The sequence below is a fragment of the Ylistrum balloti genome, unplaced genomic scaffold (assembly GCF_031769215.1).
Source record: "Ylistrum balloti isolate Yb309-2 unplaced genomic scaffold, AGI_CSIRO_Ybal_v1 Utg369876, whole genome shotgun sequence".
NCBI classification, from domain to species: domain Eukaryota; kingdom Metazoa; phylum Mollusca; class Bivalvia; order Pectinida; family Pectinidae; genus Ylistrum; species Ylistrum balloti.
The window spans coordinates 1861452-1886464 of record NW_026782016.1 but is presented as its reverse complement, the minus strand read 5'-3'; the positions used below and the strand labels follow the sequence as shown (position 1 = coordinate 1886464).

The 25013-nt window shown below is 34.4% G+C and overlaps 2 protein-coding genes across 2 annotated transcripts; both read right to left on the bottom strand.

Annotated features, from left to right (window-relative positions):
* Nucleotides 1-6137: 6137 nt before the first annotated feature.
* LOC132546183 (uncharacterized) lies at nt 6138-19455 on the bottom strand. The gene is made up of 9 exons (XM_060209891.1): nt 19405-19455; nt 12180-12767; nt 11844-11949; nt 11340-11481; nt 9743-9820; nt 7870-8021; nt 6998-7044; nt 6393-6510; nt 6138-6295 (listed from the first exon to the last, which is right to left on the bottom strand). The coding sequence occupies exons 2-9, from the start codon at nt 12737-12739 to the stop codon at nt 6152-6154; spliced, it is 1347 nt and encodes a 448-aa protein (XP_060065874.1). The 5' UTR covers nt 12740-12767; nt 19405-19455; the 3' UTR covers nt 6138-6151.
* Nucleotides 16209-17750, bottom strand: LOC132546236 (uncharacterized). Its single transcript, XM_060209944.1, has one exon. It carries the CDS (start codon nt 17748-17750, stop codon nt 16209-16211), a length of 1542 nt encoding a protein of 513 aa, XP_060065927.1.
* Nucleotides 19456-25013: the final 5558 nt, after the last annotated feature.

Genomic DNA, 25013 nt, shown 5'->3' with positions numbered 1-25013 from the left:
GGCATCATTCACTGATTCTTAGAAAGTTGCTTTAAACAATTACGACACGAACATCTACAGGACTTCAAATAACACTACTGTTGACAGTATATGTAGGATTTTCAGACATGCAAGTTCAAATCTGCAGTTTTAATTCTCCAGTGGTTAGTCTTATCCAGACTAGATGGCAGTCAGGAGTAAGTTAAACCCAACTTCTTTCAAGTCCTGATTTCTTTATTGATATTATTATTTCGGTAATTTTTTTTTACAAACATTTAGAATGACACAATGTATATTCATATATATTTTTTAGCAAAATTCTTGGATGACTTTCTTGTCATATCATGGTTCCTTTCAGTAGTAGCATTGTTTTGATGTCACATTAATGACATAAATTCAGTAGTTTTTCCTCGTATAACTTATAATGTCAGTACACTGAACATAGAACCACTGTGTGGATTACACTGTATGCAAATCTTTGGTAGTTATTATAATGACAAGATTGTATACCAAGCACTGAGCTTTGTTAAGAGGGTCAGGACTATGGATTGTTTAGCACTTCATCTTTTCAATCCGTGTATCACCTTTTCTGGACATATACTCATTCTCCTTCAGCTGTCAAATTATGCATCTAGAAACTTATATACATTAATGTATAGTAGAATCTGTTTACTGAAATCACTTCTCATATTCTACAGTATAAATTCAATTATTTAAAGTTACGTATTACCCTGAATTCACTGTGCATCACTATTTTGATGACATATGAACTGTCACCTTCGATTGCCAGCTTTAGCATGCCATTATATTTTTTGTTGGCACAAAGGGCCATAGTCTTGGGACCTGACTACATTATAAAGTAGGTAATAGTCCTTTGTTAATTCTGTTGAAACCAAAGATTGGTCCAACATGGAGAACTATGGAATGCTCCTTATACTCAACTATCTATAAGGTAGATACAGTGTACAGAGCTTTCAACTGTCTCCCAAATTTGATACTGTATAATTGAATAACCAACTGAAGGTGTTTATGCAATATGTAAGATGTTGTTGGATTTAATTTAAATAATCTGAAAGACTGTATCAGGATTCTTACATACAAGCAAGCTACGTTTCAAACTTTTTCACTATAACTTTTGAAATATAAAAACATATTAGAAGGCAAAAAGTGTCATCAGATGGACTGAAATATCTTTCTTCACATCACAGTAAAACAGAGGAGAGAATTTTGATAAATCCTTATTTGATCTCAGTAAGACCAGAAATATGATTTCAAATATTTTGGATTCTTGTCCAGTCTGAAATGGAAGTATACATTCATTGAAGGAATAATATTTGTATGCTATATAGTGCATTGTTTGATCAGTTACATATGGGAAAGATAGGGTCATGAATCAAAAGTATGACACAAGTTGGTGATGAAAACGTAAATAGTCCTGGTCTCTTATACCCTGCAGTCACTAGGCTCATGGGCATGTTTGATCTTAAGATATTATGGTGCATTTAGTGCAAATTTCACAGTCCTAAAACACAATTTCATCACAAGGCAGCAAGTTTGGCAGATATAAAAAAATACCTGGTAAATGGAATTCTAACCCATTTTCTTGTAAAAGAAACAGCCCTTTCTTCAATTGGATGAACTTCCATCTCAAGATGATTAAAAATATATATATACAGGTCTTAAATTGTTCTACAATTACAAGTTTGAGATATTGCATGGAATATTTTAAAATTGTAACACATTTGTAATGTTATGTAAAATAAATTTTGTCATGTGATTTGTTTATTTTGCCAATTTTGTACAGTACATGTATGTATATAAACAAAGGTTATAAATTATTTGTGTTTCATATGATAACATATACATATTATATATTAATTTGGCGATCTCAGTACAAGTAGTTTGCAAAGACCAAATTCATGTGATATATGGCAACATATTTTGTTGTGGAATGAGTTGTCAACTGTTAAGTCCTGGTTTTCAGTTTGTCCACTCTTGTGTGCTAGTCTACAGGAAATTTTTACCTAAGGACTTCACGGTGGGGAAATGGTGATAGTTTTGTTTTTCTTTGCTTCTAAAAACAGGTATTGTTCGTGTTTCAGTCTTGTTACTAATGTAAGTGATCATTTGGAAGTCACCTTTAATGTGACAAGAATTTTAGGAAGATTGCAAAGAAAATGCCTGAACAGATCTTAAGAGCAAGAGTGATCTTTCTAATGGATTATTGAGGATGTCAAATATTCTACAAGCAAATCATTATTAGTGCTTTGTTTTATAACCAATATGGTCTTCATCCAACTTTAATATGCACCATCAATTAAGGTCATTGAAGAATATCTTCACAGGTCCACTGAACCTGTTGTGATAACTAGAAGTGCTAGATATCTTTGTACAGGTGATTCAAAATAATAGTCGTTAGAATTATTGTACTCTGTCATATTATTATGATTCTGTTCAATTTGATAGAAAATGTGGCGTCATATGGTATTATTTAGGAATGATGGCAGACAAATGCTTGAGTGGTAAATATGGCTTGCCTTGTGTATATGAACAAGACAAACATGGATGGTGTGAAAGTCTTGATTATTTATTAGAGAGAATGTTTAGGATAAATTTGACTTGTATAATCTCATCTTATGACCAAGTCCTTCAAAATTATGAATGACACCTAGTCCCCAAAAAGCTGCAATCATTCAAGAGATGTATTGATTATATAAAAATTGTAAATTATCTTTCTCCATGAACTAGAGTTTGAATATACATCTAGACTAAAACTTTTGAGATAGGAGCCTTGTGTTTTTATTCTATACCTGTCAAATTTATTATAGTTTAAAAGAAGTTTGACATAAAGAGGAGTAATATGATCAGAAGGCCGCCATTGCCAACGTATAAATATAATACATTAGAATTCAATTTGTCATGGCTTCAAATGTATTTTTGGAGTAGATATTATCTACAAGACAAGTCCTTTATCTGATTGATATACTTTGACAAAAGCAGGGCTATACATATCTGCTGCAATATATTTTTAGGAAAATTTAATTTGTGAAAATATGTGAATATTACATGGGAGTTAATGAATGCCATAGTGTTGATCATTAATCTGAATGTATACACAAATTTCCTCTACTTTTATCAAAACTCTATCAGTTTTTAGAAAGGCACTTAAAGGGCTCTATCATGTTTCCTGTTGACTGATACTTAATATGCTCAGACCCACTAAACTTGATCTTCCCAGCATATTGGACCCACATAACTTACATTTTTTCGTTGCAGAGACTTGATTCTATTTATGTGTTCATTTAAGGAGATCTCGTTGACACAAACATCTTTTTCTTTATGAAATATTGTACATTCTCAGATTAGTGTTTTTCCATCAATGTTCTGACAAGCTCAGCCACAATCAGTTCATGGCAATCGACCAAAGTATTGTTTTTTTTTTTCGCATTTTCATTTATCCCAATGTACAAATGGCCAGGCTATGACAGCCCTCACATCAAATGTTTCTGGTTGTACATGTATTTAAGTAGTATTGGAAAATCTTCTTTCTCAATATTTCTCTGTAGCTTATTCTAAAGCTTACTGAGCTAAAGCTTATTTGTTCAGTAAGTTATGGTTGTATGATTTTGAAATATCTAGCGAAAATATAGTACTTTTGATGAATTGTAAAATTGTGTCTCCTTTGCAGAAGTTGCTCTTGTATAGGCTTGTTTAGGTATATATCCATAGAGGTTCACCAGTCACAAACATGAAGGGAAGGGTGTATGTTGTGTGAATGTTGTTATGGCATGAAATGCTGTTATAATGTGCCACTGGATATTTGATTTAGTTGTGGGCTAAGTTAAATTCTAGTCATAGAGATAAATTTAATAGGAAACGAAGCACCATGCTGTTCAATCACAGGTACTGGTCAACTTCAATAGCTATTACATATAATGCCTGTCTCGCCAAAATTTATTAGTTTCCACTGTAGGTACTGAATTCAACAATATTGTGAATTTCTTTCATTCTGTTACTTTCAGATATTAAGAAGATACAGAAATAACTTCAAAGATAAGATTTTTAAATTAAAAAGATTTTGTGCTATGATGGTATGTGAAAGTCTCCATCTATTTACCAATGAAAAAGTTCCAGATATTCAGAATACTGAATGTAGCATTTAGTACGACAGGTAGGACAAAACGACTGTTGTGATGTGTACAACATCAGGTGTGGCGAACTATGTAATTTGGTTAGGAGAGAGGTATATTTATCTCCTGTGTACGATTAAAGACGCATATTATTGTCTTGTGTGATTCAGGTCTGTATGTGGCCATACTTGATGAAATGTGTCTGTATGTGATAAGTGTTCATAAGGCCTTTTTAAAAATTATTAATTATAATTATGGTAATTGAGTGTGCAATTATACCAAGTTTTAGAATTGCATGATTTTTTTCTGACCTTTTTTTACAAAAAAAAAAAGTTACAAGTAGTTTAGTAGAAGCTACATTCAAAATTTGCAATATTTATTTCATTCCTGCCTTTATGGGCTGCCATATATTGTATGTAATTATCTCCCGTTATAAGTTTTCTCTTCAGTCCTGTGAATGAAGTAAAAATATTGTCTACAAGTCATGTTCATTTTACAGAGACACTGATTTGTCTTTGGTTCAGTTGTTCATGTGTATATATTGCTCATACGATGGAGGGTCGGGCAACAGGACAGACATTGTATCCTGTCTGTCCAGATGTCCCCCACTCAGGTCATGCATCATTTGTAATGTCAGAATTAAACACAATTTGTGGTAATTAAATATGAATAAAATTCGGAGATATATATGTATTGCATTTTGTTTATCACCAAAGTCTCTCAGACTGTCTTATTATCTTCATCTTTCCCAATACTGTATTTTCAACTTCTTCTTAGAAACTGCCATTCATTATTTGATGAATTATAATTGAGGTCATCTGCTGATGGTGGGAGTCGGCAGAACTGACCTACAAGGATGGTTGGAAGTGGCTGCAAAGGATCACTTGGATTCAAACCTCCAAAAAAGAAATTTATGAAGGTACAATTTTTTTAAGTATTTCTGATGGAGAAATATCACATACAAGTAAGAACAGTGAAGTAGTGAAGAATTGCTATATTTTGTTCTTGTCCTGTGTACATCTATCTGTCAATTTGTTAACATCACTCCTCAAGAATGAATGACAAGATACAGGGAAAAGACATGATCGAATAATTTGGAGCTTGTGGAAAATTCAATATGACTGTCAAAGCAGACATTATGAAAAACCTGTTACTGCTATTCCTTCACTTGGGATGACAGTAGAGAAAAAACATAGACCCAGGAGACATTCAGTCTTGCTTCTGTTCACAATTATCTTTAAGGCTTCTCCTTGCATACATTAGTGAGCAAGGTGTGACCAATAGTTAATCCTACAGGAAATTTGGACAAATGAGGTTCCAGACTGCCAATATCTTGAAAAAATTTACTTCTAAACAGAAATTTATATTGTGACCAAACTTTCCCTGAGTGGGTTTGTACAAAGGATCATTTGACCTTGATTGCATTCAAAATTGCTTAAAAAAATTAATTAAAAAGTGATGCTACTTCTAAACTATATCATATTGTGACAGTAATTTCTATTCTAATGATATGTGTGTGGTCAATTGATGGTCATGAAATTCAGTTCCAACCCATATTCAAGATGGCTACCATCTTAAAAACACTTATCGCTACTTATGAAAAGAACATGGTGACATATTTACAAAAGTGCTTAAACGATAATTTTTCTCGGACATATTGCTTGAATATTCATGTGTGTGTTAAAAATCTTCATAACTCTCCACAAACTGTCTGATAATGGTGACAAGAGTACATGTTGTACTTGTCGCCAAAATATTATACATATAATGGCATGTTACAGGTTTTGTCAACAAGTCTTAGTGATTCGCCATTTACTTGACAAGAAAACCCCCATAAGCCTCTCATTTCATATATGTTTCTGTTAATTTATAAACAAAGTTATGGCTGTTGCTCCAAGTAAAATGATAACTATATATATATAAATAAACACAATCTTCCCTTTAAACAGTTTAATAAATAAACAAATACAATGTTAATAAATAACAAATACAATGTTTTTTCTTCTTTTTTTATAAAATGCAGTGATATTTAAATTTCGATATTAATTGAAAACATCACATTGTCTTGTTTTTGAAATGGATTTTGATAACATGAGCCCCTTATTCATTTGCTCCAAAACGTCTTCAGGATCTTGTGTGGCCTTTGGTAGAGATCTCGCCAATTCCCCAATCAATGACAAGGAGCCCTGAAATAATGACAGATCATTGTTAGGTTGATAGATAGAACAAAAATTGAATACCAGCATACAGTAACTAAACCATGTAAATGCATGAGATACCCACCATCTGTATAAGATGTGACTGGATTCTGTCTTCAATTATCTCCTGTCTAATATATCGTGTCTTCTCACGCACAAAGTTTCTCTGGGCTGCAGCAGCATCTATTTTCAGCTGATGATTTCTGGGAAGGTGCACAAAAATATTTACACCATAATTAATATTATGACAATGGAAGACATTCGTATGAAAATAAATGTAAATGTTCACTATCATAAACTTTAACTTGATAAAAGAATGCTAGTTGTGCTCTCTTGACTTTCAGATTGATCAAGAAAACAAAATGAAAGACAGGTGGCCATCTTTGATTGGTCAATGAATGTTTGCTATTTTATTTCTTAGAAAAGACTGGATTGGTCTGTCTCAAATTTCATTTTCAGGTTTCCCTTTGTTCCTAACTATGCCCTTATGATTTTGGTGCTAGTTAGAGCATTACACTAACTGACTGGCAGCTATTTTGGACTTTGACAAAGAAAGGTGCCATGGATTTCTGGTTCTCTACAGGAATTCTAAAATTTCATATACTTCAGAGCAAAAACAAAGGAAAGAAGGGAAAAGATCAAACTTAAAAGAACGGATGATGACCAATGGTGGACACCTCTTGTCATTACCTGCATTCCTTACATTTCCTGGGGTCATGTATGTCTTCTTTGGCAGCCTGAAAACAACACCAGGAGAAACTAAAGAAACGTTACTATTACAACATCTGGTAAACTAGTTCTGTTACTGAAAGAGTTATGGTTTTACTTATTTATGTTATGGCTTTTGCAGACTCAATAAATTTGAGCTTGATGTGCCTTTGAAAACATTTCATTATTTTAAGTACATGATGCATGTAGCAATATTTTTTTTAACAATCATGAAAACAAAGCACAAAACCAGGTAGGTCAATTTTAATTTGGACAGATCTTTTTTAAAATTCCTCTTAGGGAAGTCAAAACTGAAATAAACCTTTGATCTGAGGACATGTAACATTCTATTTGTCGTGTAGATAGTGGACTATTTTAGAGCTAGTTGGGAATGATGAGTTCATATCTGATCAGATGAAAGAATCATTCCATTGATTGTTAAAACCAAGACTGTTCATTAACCATGAACAAACGAGTGATACCTAGCATTTAGCTGCATGACTTAAACAGAGGAATGGGAGTTTCATTTCAGAATGATTCAGAAAAAACTTTTCATACATATTTTTTGTTCTCATTCCAGTTTCTTAAGAAATTCTGGACACATGCAATATGCCTTATATCACACCAGTCATCCCAAAACATATGACAGTTTACCACAATATTGCTTATCTTGTTAAAACGTAATGCCTTGTCTTTATTTCCAATCTATAAACTAATGAAAAGGACATATGAAGTAAGTCTATGTCGTTTATATCAATCATAAATGCCAACATAAAATACTTCAATGTGTGAATACAAATTTCCATCACAACTTCAGCTTATAATTAAACATAAGCAACACTACTAAATCCTACCATTTCCATTCTCTTTATGAAGTTTTTTAGTTTAAGTCTGTCCAGGAGAGCTGGATCAATGCCACAGTCTTGTACCACTTGTCCCCTTTCCTTCGCCAACAATGTCTTGTCTCCAGATGACTTCTGTCTAGACTTTCCAACATTTTTCACACCTGGAAAATGTTTTGTCAAAAAAATAACATTAAGAATTAACCACCATACTGTATATCTAAACTATATACTATATCTAAATTAACATTGTAACAAATCATCATTGAACACAGGCTCCATGGGACAATGTTGTTTATTGATAACTATAGTTCATTATCATACAATCATAAAATTACTACTAACTGCACTTTTAGAAAAAACAATTACAGATCAACTTGTTTCCTTGGAGATATTCAATCAGTGAAAGAATGAAGAGATAGGAAGTGAAGAGGCTGAGCACAGTCAAGGGTAAGTTCAGTTAAGTGCATAGTCAAGGGTAAGTCCAGTTAAGTGCACAGTCCAGGGTAAGTTCAGTTAAGTGCACAGTCCAGGGTAAGTTCAGTTAAGTGCACAGTCCAGGGTAAGTTCAGTTAAATGGACAGTCCAGGGTAAGTTCAGTTAAGTGCACAGTCAAGGGTAAGTTCAGTTAAGTGCACAGTCAAGGGTAAGTTCAGTTAAGTGCACAGTCCAGGGTAAGTTCAGTTAAGTGCACAGTCCAGGGTAAGTTCAGTTAAGTGCACAGTCAAGGGTAAGTTCAGTTAAGTGCACAGTCCAGGGTAAGTTCAGTTAAGTGCACAGTCCAGGGTAAGTTCAGTTAAGTGCACAGTCCAGGGTAAGTTCAGTTAAGTGCACAGTCAAGGGTAAGTTCAGTTAAGTGCACAGTCAAGGGTAAGTTCAGTTAAGTGCACAGTCCAGGATAAGTTCAGTTAAGTGCACAGTCCAGGATAAGTTCAGTTAAGTGCACAGTCAAGGGTAAGTTCAGTTAAGTGCACAGTCAAGGGTAAGTTCAGTTAAGTGCACAGTCCAGGGTAAGTTCAGTTAAGTGCACAGTCCAGGATAAGTTCAGTTAGTTAAGTGCACAGTCCAGGGTAAGCTCAGTTAAGTGCACAGTCCAGGGTAAGCTCAGTTAAGTGCACAGTCCAGGGTAAGCTCAGTTAAGTGCACAGTCCAGGGTAAGTTCAGTTAAGTGCACAGTCCAGGGTAAGTTCAGTTAAGTGCACAGTCCAGGGTAAGTTCAGTTAAGTGCACAGTCCAGGGTGCACAGTCCAGGGTAAAGTGCACAGTCCAGGGTAAGCTCAGTTAAGTGCACAGTCCAGGGTAAGCTCAGTTAAGTGCACAGTCCAGGGTTAAGTGCACAGTCAAGGGTAAGTTCAGTTAAGTGCACAGTCCAGGGTAAGTTCAGTTAAGTGCACAGTCCAGGATAAGTTCAGTTAAGTGCACAGTCCAGGATAAGTTCAGTTAAGTGCACAGTCCAGGATAAGTTCAGTTAAGTGCACAGTCCAGGGTAAGCTCAGTTAAGTGCACAGTCCAGGGTAAGCTCAGTTAAGTGCACAGTCCAGGGTAAGCTCAGTTAAGTGCACAGTCCAGGGTAAGCTCAGTTAAGTGCACAGTCCAGGGTAAGCTCAGTTAAGTGCACAGTCCAGGGTAAGCTCAGTTAAGTGCACAGTCCAGGGTAAGTTCAGTTAAGTGCACAGTCAAGGGTAAGTTCAGTTAAGTGCACAGTCCAGGGTAAGTTCAGTTAAGTGCACAGTCCAGAGTAAGCTCAGTTAAGTGCACAGTCCAGGGTAAGCTCAGTTAAGTGCACAGTCCAGGGTAAGCTCAGTTAAGTACACATAACTGTATATATAGTTTTTATTTACTTGTTAACCTCCTTGTAATCTGGGAACTCCACCTCACAACTTACCTGTGGCTGAATTTTTCTGCTTTAGTAAGCGCAGTTTCTTTTTGATGTACCTAGAGGTATGCCAGTCAATATCCTTTTCTGTAATTAGAAAGATAACAATGTAAACACAGTTACATAACACGCTGATAGGTAATGTTTGGATAAATTATACTTTATCTCCTGTCATTTGGTGATGAAGGAATCTTTGAATGCATTGCTACACTTCAGATCCCAAAAATGCATGTATTTCCCACTGCTGTACTAGAGAAATGGAAATATTTTGCTAATGAATTTTGAAGTTTTATATCTAAAAGTTTGGAATATTGACCCACTACAATATACATGTAGATAGTACAATAAGAGATGATTTCCCTGCAATGAAAAACAGTTCGAACTTCCAAAGCCGTTTTTTAAGGATGTTGTTCTGTTCTGTGACTGTAACCTATGATTCATTTTTACGGTTCACATAAATTTCTAAACCAGCATTACATAATTTGTGTTCCTATCAACCTCATTTAAATATTACATATAATATATTGTGACTATATTTTATTACAGGTGATCAGTATAGTTGAATACTGTATCACATTATTTGCACAATAAGGACAAAATCAATTCTGCACTGATGTAGTAAATGTTTCAAACAAAAATTCTTTTACTAGTAATTGTAGAATAATTGATAATCTCACATTGAAACAAAGGAGAGATTACACTGTGTGTAACTATTGTCCACTTCTAATGGATTTGAGTGTTTATTTTTGGTGTTTATTTTTGTCAGACGATTGAATGTCAAAACATGAAAAGATAAAAACAACTGTTTATCTGTGCTGTAGAAAATACAGTGATAACTGTTGTCCTCAACAACTGTGGGCAGTGATAGATAATCAGTGAATATATTATCAAGTCTGAATGTCTGATTTGAAAAAAAAAAAAAAAAAAATAAGAAAAAGACCTCGATATATCTGTTTGTAGTATCATCAGGTAAACACATTAAACTCTGCTTCTCTCTTAACTTTTGTAAGCAATGAATCACAGGATTTCGCATGGCTGCATGATTACTCACTAGGTGTCTGATTTACATACCAGGTAACTCTAAACAAACAAGGACATTCAGAACAGACCACATGACTCACTTAGGTAAATCAACATATCAGCCCACCATATACCACACAACTAATGTTTGATCATTCTTATATCAGGTAACACATTACATACAAGTGAATTTACCATTGTTGATGTGATGATCTATACACCAAGTCACTCATAACAATTCCAGTGACACAGATAACCTCTTACATACAAAGAAACTCATAAAAGAGTGACTCATTATGCACAAGGGTAACTCACAACATACAAAGTGACTCATAACATCCAACATTACTCATAACAGACTGAGTGAATTATCCTAAATCTAGTAATACATTACATACCAAGAAACTCATAACAGACCAAGTGACTCATTATATACCTCTGCTAACTCAAAACAGACTGAATGACTCATAACATCCCAGATAACTCATATCAGAATGAGTGTCTCAGCATTCCAGGTCACTCTTCTTTGATAGTGACATAATAGGTAATTTAACAAACCAGAATTAACATTCCGTATCATTTTTACCTTTGTCTGTGCTTCCTTCAGCCAGTAAAGATGAAAGGTCTGTTTGTCTAATGCGTTTTTGTCTCAACTGGGACAGCATGTCTGCTGCAAAGCTTGTCTTCGCTTCTTCTGTGAGTTTCAGAAGCTCAGCCTCTTTTCTTACCTGAAAAAAAAAACATTTGGTACATTAATCACTACGGGGGGAGAGTGGGGGGGGGGGGGGGGTTAGGGGGTGGAGGCACAACGTCCCTCTAGGTGTAAATCCGGTGAAGTTCTCGATGAACAAGCTGTGGATACCAATGCTGTGTTGGACTCACTCCTTTACTACACATTCAGTACATCAGTCTAACAATAGCAATATCATGTAGTGAAAAGGTTGAAAACCACCCCTGTATCACTTGTCACTTGTGTAACTAACATTCTTATCAATTAAATAAAATTATCAGATATCTAACCTACTACAAGACACTATAGAGCTGAATATATCAATTAAAAAGGCAATCTGATAAAAAAAATAAAATATACTTTTTCCGGGTCCTCTGTTTTTGTGGTGTCAGCCTCCTCGAATGTGTAACTGTAGTCATAACTGTCATTATCCAATGTCATGTCGTCATCAGAGCCACTGGACTGTCTGAAGGACAAGTACACACAACTTTAAGATATTTAAAGTTGATGAAATTAATGGAATGAGCAACATCAGTGAAACAAACAAGTACATCAATGTTGGATTGTACCTAAAGATGACCATCACAGTAAATAAATGTGAACAGAAGATGCACTGTGATCATAATCAATGAAAAAAACGTTCATACCAAATTTCTCTTTTTTTGAGTACTGATAAAAATATATATATATATGTACCTCTCTGAATAAGTTTCCTCATCTGTTTCCACTTGTCTAGTGAAGGTTGGCTCACTGTAAGTATCTTCACTATGATGAATTTTTGAGTCCATCGACTCATATCGGGTGTACCCATCACCAGACTGCCCACTAGCTCTGTCTGTGTGTGTACCTGTGTATGAGGTCGACCCACGCAGAGGACTGCTAGTAGAGTCAAAAGTGTCAGTGTAAGAATATGGTCTGGAATCGTGTTGAAGAGTTTGTGAATTGGAATATTCTGACAAACGAGTCTCAACCTGCTCTGTTGCTAGTGTGCCCTCCACAAATGTGTCACTGTATGAATCATCAGTCCCTTCACTCTCAAACGTGTCAGAATATAGTTTTGTCTTTGTTGGAGCAGTGTCTTCAAATGTATCCGAGTATTGAACAACCCTTGGAGACAGGGGATCATCAAACGTGTCCGAGTATGAATACAACATTGAAGGAGAGACTTTTGGTGGTCCTCGCACAGGCATTCCAAGTTGACGCACATTTTTGGCAGGCGTTGGTGACTTTGATGGTGTAGGTCTTGCAAAATTCATTATAATGAATATTGTTCCCACGATAATTCTGAAATGATAATATTTAAGATAATAATGCAATACTTCTTTAGATCTCAAGAGACCCCAACTACATTCAAGCAACTAGGTTTTGTTAGATTTCTGTTGTCAGCAGCTGCAAAAACAGTAGGATTTTGTCAAGTGTGTGACTATTCCTGTTAGGAAAATTCTGCTTTGCTCTCAGTACTTAATGGCACACTGTGACATCTGTCTTCCCTTCATGAATAAACTTTTCCTAGAAATTGCTACTAGTCATGAACAGACTACGTCGAAATTTTGACATAAGCATCCTTGGAAAAAAGGAACTAATTTTGTATGAATGGTGACTCTGGCCCCTTGGGGCCTGTGGGGCAGGGCCAAATCCTTCTTCTGTAGGAAATATTAGATTTCGTTCTTTGGTCTAAAGCATCTCTCGGTGAAAGGGGAATCAATTTGGTATAAATGGTGGGTCTCTGCCTTAAATGGGGCAGGAAAGATGGAGCCCAAAAACAAAAATAGAACAAGTTTATTTTAAATCCTTCTTCCTCTGCATGATTTCCATTACCTGTATTCTGTCCCAATTTGTTCTGAAGCATTCATGGGTAGAGGGGAATCAGTTTTGTGTAAACATTGGGTCTCAGCCCTAGGTGAAAAGGTGCAACAGGAGATATTGAGCAAATTCTTTGAAATCCTTCTTCTTTAGAAATAACAAGATTTTGTCTTATCAGGTCCATGGGGGGGTAAGACACACCATTTATACAAAATTTTCCCCCTTTCCCATTGATGTTTCTGTTCATGGCTACTATTAATTCATAGGAAAAGTTGGCTGCCAGACAAACAAGGAACAGTGAGGAATGCAATTAGGTCACTTAGCCCTTTGGTGCCAGGTGAGCTAAAAATAATTCATATTTACTCAAGCATGCTTCTGATAAATTTTTATCAAAATCAGCTCTGGTCTTTCATGACTGGAAGCGAATTGTAGGAAAAAAATAGACAGGCTGACAATGGGACCTTGCCATGACATACGCTCACTGGTCCTTTGAACCAAGTGAGATTAAAGTGTTTTCAAGTGAGAGTTGAAATATCCAGATGAGAAATACAACTCCCAGGGGCCTCTTGTGATTGACATGAAATATCTTATGAATATGGTCACAGTTGAATATTGTAACAAGAAACCCATGGATCTTAACAGTCACTGTCATCTGACCAAAATACACAGGGAATGCTCTTCATAAGACATTAAATGGGGGGAATCAATATATACCTTGGTAAATGTAAACAATCAAGCAATGTTTGGTAAATTATTGCCCTTCAAAAATTATTTCAGGCTAAATTTGGTGGAAATTTATTTATGCAAATAGGAGGAAAAGTATTTTGCAGTGAAAGTGTACCCATGGTGGTCATCGCATGTTGACAGAAAAAGTATGATGGTGATAAGTCATCTTGACCTAAGGATCATATATATTTGTTTGACTAAATTTTCATTGCCTTTAAAAAAAAACTCACTTTTTAATGGACACATGATTTTAAAGATAAATATAGCTCAATAAATCTATTTATAGTAATTTTACCAGTCTGTGGACTTATGAATGCACGAACTAAGTGGACTCAGGAAATTAACAAAATTAAAACCAACATAATAACAATTAAAGATACACTTGAGTTTTCAATTTATTAAGAAAGTAATATTCTGTACAAGAATGCTTTCATCTGCTAATATACAGGTTATCTATCTTTTGTAGAAAAGGATTTTTTAAACTTGACCAATAAAAAACAAGTAAAGCAATAATATTGTTTCTTTTCCTTTACTTCACTGAGTTGATATTTATGTTAATCAGGTTTCTTTCTTATTTTATGAAAATGTCACAAATCCTCAATTAAATGGTATTTACAAATAGGATTTTTTCCAGCCATCATACATGTACAGAGCTGTACTGTAGTTCTGTTACAAACTTTTGTACTGTAGTAATACTGTTACATACTGCTGTACTGTAGTAGTACTGTTACACACTGCTGTACTGTAGTGGTACTGTTACACACTGCTGTACTGTAGTAGTACTGTTACACACTGCTGTACTGTAGTGGTACTGTTACACACTGCTGTACTGTAGTAGTACTGTTACACACTGCTGTACTGTAGTAGTACTGTTACAAACTGCTGTACTGTAGTAGTACCGTTACACACTGCTGTACTGTAATAATGCTGTACTGTAGTAGTACTGTAACACACTGCTGTACTGTAGTAGTATTGATACACACTACTGTACTGTAGTAGTACCGTTACACACTGCTGTACTGTAGTAGTACTGTTACACACTGCCGTACTGTAGTAATACTGTTACACACTGCTGTACTGTAATAATGCTGTACTGTAGTAGTATTGTTACACACTGCTGTACTGTAGTAGTACCGTTACACACTGCTGTACTGTAGTAGTACTGTTACACACTGCCGTACTGTAGTAATACTGTTACACACTGCTGTACTGTAATAATGCTGTACTGTAGTAGTATTGATACACACTGCTGTACTGTAGTAGTATTGATACACACTGCTGTACTGTAGTAGTACTGTTACACACTGCTGTACTGTAGTGGTACTGTTACACACTGCTTTACTGTAGTAGTACTGTTACACACTGTACTGTAGTAGTACTGTTACACACTGCTGTACTGTAGTAGTACTGTTACACACTGCTGTACTGTAGTGGTACTGTTACACACTGCTGAACTGTAGTAGTACTGTTACAAACTGCTGTACTGTAGTAGTACCGTTACACACTGCTGTACTGTAATAATGCTGTACTGTAGTAGTACTGTAACACACTGCTGTACTGTAGTAGTATTGTTACACACTGCTGTACTGTAGTAGTACTGTTACACACTATTGTACTGTAGTAGTACTGTTACACACTGCCGTACTGTAGTAATACTGTTACACACTGCTGTACTGTAATAATGCTGTACTGTAGTAGTATTGTTACACACTGCTGTACTGTAGTAGAACTGATACACACTGCTGTACTGCAGCAGTATCGTTACACACTTCTGTACTGTAGTAGTACTGTTACACACTGTACTGTAGTAGTACTGTTACACACTGCTGTACTGTAGTAGTACTGTTACAAACTGCTGTACTGTAGTAGAACCGTTACACACTGCTGTACTGTAATAATGCTGTACTGTAGTAGTACTGTAACACACTGCTGTACTGTAGTAGTATTGATACACACTACTGTACTGTAGTAGTACCGTTACACACTGCTGTACTGTAGTAGTACTGTTACACACTGCCGTACTGTAGTAATACTGTTACACACTGCTGTACTGTAATAATGCTGTACTGTAGTAGTATTGTTACACACTGCTGTACTGTAGTAGTACTGATACACACTGCTGTACTGCAGCAGTACGGTATCAAACAACTGTTATGTAGTATTATTGTTACACACCGTTTTGATGTAGTACTGTTACTATTTGCTGTACTGTAATAGTTTCATCACTAACCCAAGTTTTAACCACAAGACATCCTCCCTATCTAAACCTACAGCCCTTATCTTGTCTGTGTCTGAGTATATGATCCTGAGGAACTCACCACCTCCACTGAGGAGTAGGACCCTACAGTTATCATTGTCACCAATGATGAGGTTCCCCATGCTGTCATATGCCACACCAAAGGGGTTAAATGGTTCACTTCCTGTTTTCGGCGTTTGTTTATATGTACTTGGGATGTCACCTCTATATACAAACAGTTCCTGGAAGTCAGTATCCATGACTGCAATACTGTTTCCACCACCACCATCACTTTCGTTGTTGAAATCAATCACTGCAACATTGTGAGTTACTTGACACTCGGATATCCTGAATGGTGAACACACCATTGGTTTCCCAGTCCTCGCAGCCATCAAAGTGAGTACCATTTGACCTTGTGTAGTAAATTTGGAGAGCTGTTTGTACATCCCCACAATGATATGATTACTGGCTGTAGCACATATACACATGGGGTGCTCCTTGGTTGTGAATTTGTTTATGAGTTGTCCTGATACCAGCTCCATGATGTTGTTATCCCAGTCACAGACCCACAGTGTGTGTGATGTGGGTGATAGACTGATGTCATTGATGTAAGTCCTGTTACTGACCTTCTGTATTTCTTCACCCTTTCTGTTCAGGAGAATTATCGTGGTATCGCTCTTAGTCCACACCTGACGATCAGTGGTGGGACATACAGCACCACTGCCATGTAGATCCACCCACTTCCCCAACACCTTGGTCTTTGACCGTAGCTTTTTCTTTGGCACTGATTTCTTCCTCGTAACTTCTGATTGACCTGATGCAAAGACTGACTGTTCCCGGTCAGTTGATGTTTGACTTGAGGTGACAACTTCCCCTAAGGCAAACTGTAGATGTTGATGAGGATTTGAGTTTGAAGTGAAGGAGGCAGTCCCCAGGACAGGTTTTACAGGTAGGTGTATTGAAGAATATATTTCACATTCTGTATTGTAGATTTCCAGGTGAGAGTCAACCTGAAGTGCTCTCTTACATTCCTGTATCTGTTGTTGGAGGTCATGTTCATACATCTCCAGGTCTTCCTTGTATTTCTGTATCAGCTTGGTATTGTCATCTTGTATCTTTTTATAAATAGAAAGTGTCTGTCCTGTTAGCAGATCAAGATCTTGTTTTAATTTATCTGTTTGAGTTTTCAGTTTGTGGGAAAGTTTTTCAAAATTACTAGTGTTTTCTTTAAGGAGCGTGTCAGCAGAAGTGATATATTTCTTAACTTGTAAAAGGTCGTTTTGTTCTGTCTTGTCGATGAAGTTTTTAATGTCTCGTTTCTTTTGAGAAGTGATGTCACTGATCTCACAAACAGGATGTTTTTTGTGAATAGAAGTAATGCATGTTGGACAAATGGATTCTTGACATTTCTTGCAGTAAAGATCCAGTTGTTTCCCTTTATGGTGAACACATGTTGTCTGATATTTAGGACGAATAGCTGTTTGACCGATTGAAGTTGCCATGATTTAGACAAAGCATCTAAAAGAAAACAAAAAAACACAAAAACAAACAAAAATGATCTGTTATAAAAATGAATATACATAGTTATCAAAATTTTGAAAATCACAAATTGATAAAACATGTACCCCATATCTGTGAGTCTGTTGTATGTATAAGATGGTACATTTCACAACCTCTCCTCAAGTGCATTGTGGTAGCCTAATATCACAGAAATGGTGAGTATCAGAAACAACAGATCTGGCGTTTCAGTGATTTTAGTTAGGTTCACAGAAGAAAATTTAAGGCTGATGTTGAGAAAATTACTAAATCAGAAATCTTGAAACAAGTAATGTCATGTTTAAACTGACAATGCAAAGTAAAAAAAACTTTGATGCTGAGATAAAAGAAGGAAACAATGAATAAATTTCAGAGAAATTGAAGATAGTAGCATTATTTAGCCATTGTAAACCTGTTTACTGATAGGTTACAAAATGTATTTCATGCAGGTAATATACACTGTATCTTTATATGAGTTATTTCCCTTGATTTTTCACTTGAACACAGATGTAATTGATACCTGTACCTCATAGGTTCGTAAAGTTTACAAAGCATTTTACCAAATGTTTGTCCTAATTTTCAACTGGACAGGTACCAGTCTCTCCTTTGTGTTTCATCAACAAGTCACATCTCACTGCTATCTTCAATCTACTGAAAAGCAAAAAGAAATGTACATTGGAGACAAATCAAAATGTTATGTAAGCTGGATGTAATCCAGTCATGTTGTAGTGTCAACTAAAATTCATTGCATCTGAATACCTCTTTTGTTTTTTAATAATGACTGGTAAGTGTGATGAAATAGACAACCTGAAATTTATATTTCCATGTGGACCAAAATCAAAGTAATGGGCAACAAGAAGAGAACTGATCCTTGTCAAAAAAGAAAAATGGCCTGTGTGGTCCGTATAGCACATATGACATGGCTGCAAATTTTGGATAGGCCTTCATGTGATTTTGTAATTTGTTTGGAATGTTTTATCCTTTAAATAGATAATTACTTAGATCGTATACATATGTGAGGTGACCTACTGGAAAGATAATGAATACATATAAATTGCATTTATAGTTATATTATGTTAAATGATATTGCAGCATATAAGTGTTGGATTTTGCTTATCATTCTATTGAGAAGACTAATTGTTTACGTTAGCAACATGAAGGTTTACTATATTTCTATTGCATACAGTCTCGTTATTCATTGATATTTCATGATGCCATTATTTTTTGTTGTAATGACTATTAATACTCACCTTTTTTTCTCGTCTGCTCTCAGATCGTTTATTTTTTATGCACAAGTATCACATGCTTAGCAGCTCGACACAAGGCGCCATTTTCTTGCATTACGCGCCGGAAGTAATTACATTTACGAACCATTCCACGCCGGGGGGATACGAATTCGAATTCGATAACAAAAATATTGGCCCATTGCAGGCATACATGAACACACAACAAATATTTAGGTATAAAATGCACAATTTCATAAAAACAGTACTGTATCGTACAGAACTCCGGGCACACTCTCACATCTTAAATGCAAATCACAAACAAAACATACATAACTAAAGACAATATAAACAACTAAGTTAGTGTAATGAAATAAAGCGTATGACTCTAACTCACGATAAATACTTTTTTCGTTTCTCATATCACGGCGAAGATTTTACCCAATATGATTTATCCGAAATCGTGAATGTAAACAAGAATGAGCACGACACGCTGCTGTCTTTCCATGCAAGAGTTTATGAGACAACGATTTAGTTTTGTCATAACATAAGCGACATGTGTATTGTAATTTATTCAAACAATATTGGGTCCGGATGCTGGCGTCGTGTTGCTGTGTATACTCATTCATGCGTGAAAAACTGTGTTGTACTGTATTTTGATACGGAAATATTTCTTTTTATCTCATCGTCACACTCCTGAGGTAAGTTAAGATTTATTGGACGGTTGTGATGCAGTCAGTATTCATCATTTAAAAGATTCGTGCATTGGTCTATCGTACGGCAGATTTTCGTTTCGCTCCACTACTATTTCCACAGCTGTCTTGTCCGCCGATCGACTCTTACAGCTGTATCAGGTGAAGAATAGATAAAATTATGTGATATGGGCTTTTATATTGTCGTACAACTGTTACGCCATGTTTTAGCTAGTATTATTATATTATATGTAAATAGTTTGAAGCGATAAAATACAACGTTTTATGTCGTAAACATTGAAAATATAAAACATTAGCTCAGAAGAGCTATTGTTAGGACAAAACATATAAATCATCAATATTGACAGAGTGGACATACTTCAAGAAGAAAAAAAATATAAAAGAAATTTAAAGAAAACAAGATACAACAAAGCATGCATTACGAAATATGAACAACACATTTGTACATCACTAGAAAATAGTATTTCATCAAAGCAAAAGATATGCTGCATTGTTGTAATACCTTAAGCTTGTATTTTATTTTAAAATGTTAGTAATCTGTTAAATAATAGTACTTTGGTCAAATTTGTTGTGTCACATGTCCAGAACAAGCATAAGCATATTAATAGGTAATTAAATGACATGAAAACTATTTAAAAATAATGAAATTATATATAGCAGATTACTTGGATGGATGATATTAATGAACAAAAACCTATATTTAGCACACAAAGTGAGAAAGGTAATCATTACAAAATTAGTTAGTAAATAAAGCACACATAAATTGAAATCTCAAAAGAGAAAAAAAAACTAAAATGTATTTTTGAACAACAAAAAATAAAATTTATGACGTAAAGATTAATCGATGATGCTTTTTTTATATTTTAGATATCTGCATTTGCAGAAGATGACTAAACTAAATGAGCCATGTCCAGCCTGGTGACTCAATTTCTCTTCCAAGATTTGTTTTGTGTGATTTGCATATAGAGCAACTACAGGACAAGTGTGATGGCTCTCAGTCGTGAGGCAATAGTTGGTCTCATCGTTGTGCCAATCACATTGGCCATTTCCTTCACGTTACTTGTCACTTACCACATGACAAGACAAATACTGTGTGGAATTTTAGGTTGTTTCTGGCAGAAGAAAAAATGCTTATGCTGCCAACATGAAAGTTGTAGAAAAAGACAAAGTGATATTGATTTCAATACTCCAGATCACCAGCCAATTAACACTGAAGAAAATGTCCATCCAGAAAAATCCACCTCAAGTATAGAAGAAAAACCATCATCTGCTACACAACATTGTAACTGTGAAAGCTGCCAGGTATAAAGGACCTAGACATCAACATCCAGTGTTGTTAAGGGATTTATGTGAATATAACAGATTTTATGAAAAGCACATGCTGATTATTACATGTAAAAGAAAGAATATTAAGATGTAGTGAAAGTATCAGAAAATAAGCAGAAAGGTATTGGGATATATAAAAGGAACACAAGGATGGGATAGCAATGGTATGTGTTATTTTTGTATGATGGAACAAAACATTTTAATATTGATTTTGTTGTATATTGACTTGTTTAAATCTTTTATTATTCCTATTGATTCAGTGTGATTTGAATGTTAAAAGTTTTCAATACTTTCTTAAAGCTCCTTTGCAGAGTAATTATCTCAAAAATAACAAAGTTATGGAGCAGCTTAAACTTTCTCAGAAAACTTTTCAATATATTTCAGAATTCATAAGTAGAAAGTTTGCAGAAAAACATTCATGTCTGAAAATACAACACCTGGTCTATAAATGAGATGTAATTGTGATTTAATAGGTTAGTGAACTTTAATATATATATATATTTATAGAGAGAGAGAGAAAATTAATCACTTAACATGACAAACAAATATATCACTAATGTTTTCAGCTCAAAACGAATCATCAAAGAAGATTTTCTTTGTCAAACTGTTTAAACCATCCCTAAATACACACTGAGGATTGCATCGCGACACAATTAATAACGTTATTAACTCCCCTTTTATTATAACAGTAACATTACATCACAATGTAGGTTACTAAGTAATGTACAGTGTACATGTAATGTAATCACCTGAAGATGGCCGCGAGGCCTGAAGACGTTAGTGATATATTTGTTTGTCATGTTAAGTGATTCATTTTCTCTGTATATACGATACACAAAGTTTTTATCTTTTTAAATTATATATATGATGTATGTATCAGATATTGCAATGATGATATTAGTTGAATATTCATCCTTCCCCATGAGGATATCAGGCAATGTACAAAACACTTCAAAGCATGTCAGAGATAAATATGAATGGTAAATTCTAAATATCTATGGTACACTCTAATATATCCTGGTAAACATCAAATTCAGCTGAAAAAAATACTCATTATTTTGTTTTTTAGACTGCAGTATCTGAATATAAATCACTGTCTTCATTCAAAACCTTGATAAAATTTAATTAAAATTTTTTTGTAATATTAGGAATGATCTTTTTGAACATCTCTTTTTTTAATCTTTTATATGTGTTTTACTTGCCAGAGGTTGGGCAGTGCCATAGAGTCTGTGTTTTCCAATTTATATGTGCTGATTTTTTTATAGTGAATTGTTGTCCTGACCTGTTGTGTAGAACACAGTTATTGATTTATGTTGTTTTTTACATTTGTATTTTTTTAAGTGATCTGAACATATTTTTTTATTTTTATATTCCACAATTTTCATTATTATAAGAAAAGACAAAGAAATCTTTGATTTCTGTGGAAGGGACAAACCAAAGTAATTAAACATATTACTCAATCTCTTCTATAGATAGATACAGTAAAGAGTGATCAATTCTCTCAAATTGTTTTATCTCTACAAAATAAATAAATAAATAAATAAATGTAATGCTTTACATTGTCAGTTTAAAATAACATATTTTGCAATATATTTGTCCCTTGTAAAACTTTTGAAAATCTTATATTTTTATGTAAAATCATCTTATATTCTTAAATTTTACAGATAATGAATGGGTACATCATAAGCATTGTTTACCACCAAAATTCATCTGATCATCACTTCATTCCAGTAGTTTTCAATGTTAATGACATATTTCCTGTGATATTTTAAGCAAAAATGCAATTTTACAAAAACATCCATTCTGGATGTAGACTGTATGTTTGAGATCTGAATGTTTGATATTAATGACAAATATTTGTTTTTACTGACACAACTGACTCATTGGAATGCAACTTAACAATATGGAACAGTTTCAGCTCTGTTTTCATATCCTACCTCTCAGCCAGTTAAATCTTTAAAGTTTTTTGTCTACATTCATATCAGATTTAAAAGTCATGTAGACTGTTGTCTTTGCAGGAAATCATACACATATATTGTTATGATGTTTCCATAATCTTGTAAAGGAATATGTAAACAAGCTTTAGAAAAAAAAACTGTTGAAAAATTGATGCGATGTATGTTTCCTTAAGCTTATAGTACTCTCCCAGATTAGAGATGTTCACCCTGTCGAGATAACTTGAGGATGTATAGATAATCACACTCCTGTGATCACACACAAGTAAAGTATATGATGTGCTTGAGTGTAACGATGAAGTATTTTTTCTATTTGTTTTCTTTTTTTTTTTTTTTTGTGTTTAAAATTCCAGTTTCAATTTCTGTAAGATACATCCAGAGGTGTGATTGATGGGTAACACTTCTGGATTAGGTTAAGTACGTGTAATTCACATTTTAAGTAAAAAAATCAACATAAGCTCTGTATAACCCTGCTATAAGGAAACAAATGTTGTTTTTTGTGTCGGAAGAAAACCCACAGGGGAAAAACCAACCTGCCATTAATGGGGAAATAACTAACCTAACAGATATCATCCCTTAGCTCCAATGCATCTCAAACCCTGGTTTTCGAAGGAAATGGAGGTCTGAAACTTTCGCTTGATTGCACATATTATATACAGTCATACTGACAGTTACCAAGACACTATGTTGGTGACAGTTAAGATGAAAAGATGCACCGTACCCTGTTGGTACTAAATTACTTTTAAGGTCATTGATTTAGTAAATGTATTCATTCAAATGATTCTGTGAAATGTTGACAAAATTTGCTCTCTGTTATGTGATATAGATTTGAATTTCATACTGATTAACACAATACTTAACACAAATACTGATATTACCATATACATTGTATATGCCCTTGAAGCTTGTATGCACAAAATCATTAGTGATTTATTTTTAATATATTTGGTATAGATACTGATTAATAGTCTGCTGTGACAACATAGGAAATCTTTCCTCTGGGAAGTATTTTTCAAAATATTTAAGGATAAGAAATTGCATGAAATATATAATTGTAAATTCCTTTAGCAGATCATTACAGTTCAATTTATGAAATAATTGTAAGTGGTTTTGTTACTAAGTCAACATTCCTTTCAGAAAAATATTTTTTACTGGTTTTCCTTGATGTTTAGTTTTGTTGTTTTTATTTCCTGTTGTTGAACTTTGAAGGTTGGCAATATAATGTAATTGTTACATAATTCCTGTGATATCTGTACTGTTTGCTATTGACTCATTCCAATCACCACTTTTCTTTCTGTTGTTTTTTGTATGATATTATGTATATATGTTTGTGTAATATAGATATAGGAATCTATTTCCAGAGGTACTTGTCAGTTTATTTTTCCATGGTATCAGTAAAAATCAAATTATGACAGTGACCAGTAACTTTGACAGAATCAGTGCATGTGGTACAACTTAAATTTTCTAGAAATAAAAAGAACATATTTTATCACTCAAATATTTTTAAGATTATATCAAATTCATAGTGTGGAAACAACGTTTTAGAAACTGACGGTGTTACAAATTTATATATTGATTGCACGTCATTTTTATGCTTATTTTTTTCGGTAAGACAATGGTAACATTGTTGTTTCCATCCATACTTTTTCTCTACCCTTTTCTGTTCAGTGACTGCCTTAAAAACAGAATATCAACCAAATTAGACTCAGATTGATGACCAACAGCTAGAATGTGTTAAGTGTTTATAAGCCAATATTTATGCATAATTAATTAGGTAACTTAATTCCTGATTGGTTAAATGATTTATATACAGTAACTACACTAAAGTGGTTAGATATCACCAAACTCCATATACAGATTTATGGTGATCCTATTTGGAGCGCTGTTATCGTACACAAACTCCTATAACAAACCATTATAGCTCTAACGATGTAGCTATTGTTATTATCTCTATTATGTCAATTAGTTGAAATTCTATACATCAGTCATAATGAGATATTGATTCGTACCTT

Bases quoted from the DNA above. Each gene is read 5' to 3' on its own strand.
- LOC132546183 (XM_060209891.1), bottom strand. From the start codon at position 12,739: ATGAATTTTGCAAGACCTACACCATCAAAGTCACCAACGCCTGCCAAA. The intron at 8,022-9,742 runs GTAAGTTGTGAG...AACATTTTCCAG, and splicing joins GCAGAAAAATTCAGCCACAG to GTGTGAAAAATGTTGGAAAG. The intron at 7,045-7,869 runs GTAGGATTTAGT...TGTTGTTTTCAG, and splicing joins TCATAAAGAGAATGGAAATG to GCTGCCAAAGAAGACATACA.
- LOC132546236 (XM_060209944.1), bottom strand. From the start codon at position 17,750: ATGGCAACTTCAATCGGTCAAACAGCTATTCGTCCTAAATATCAGACA.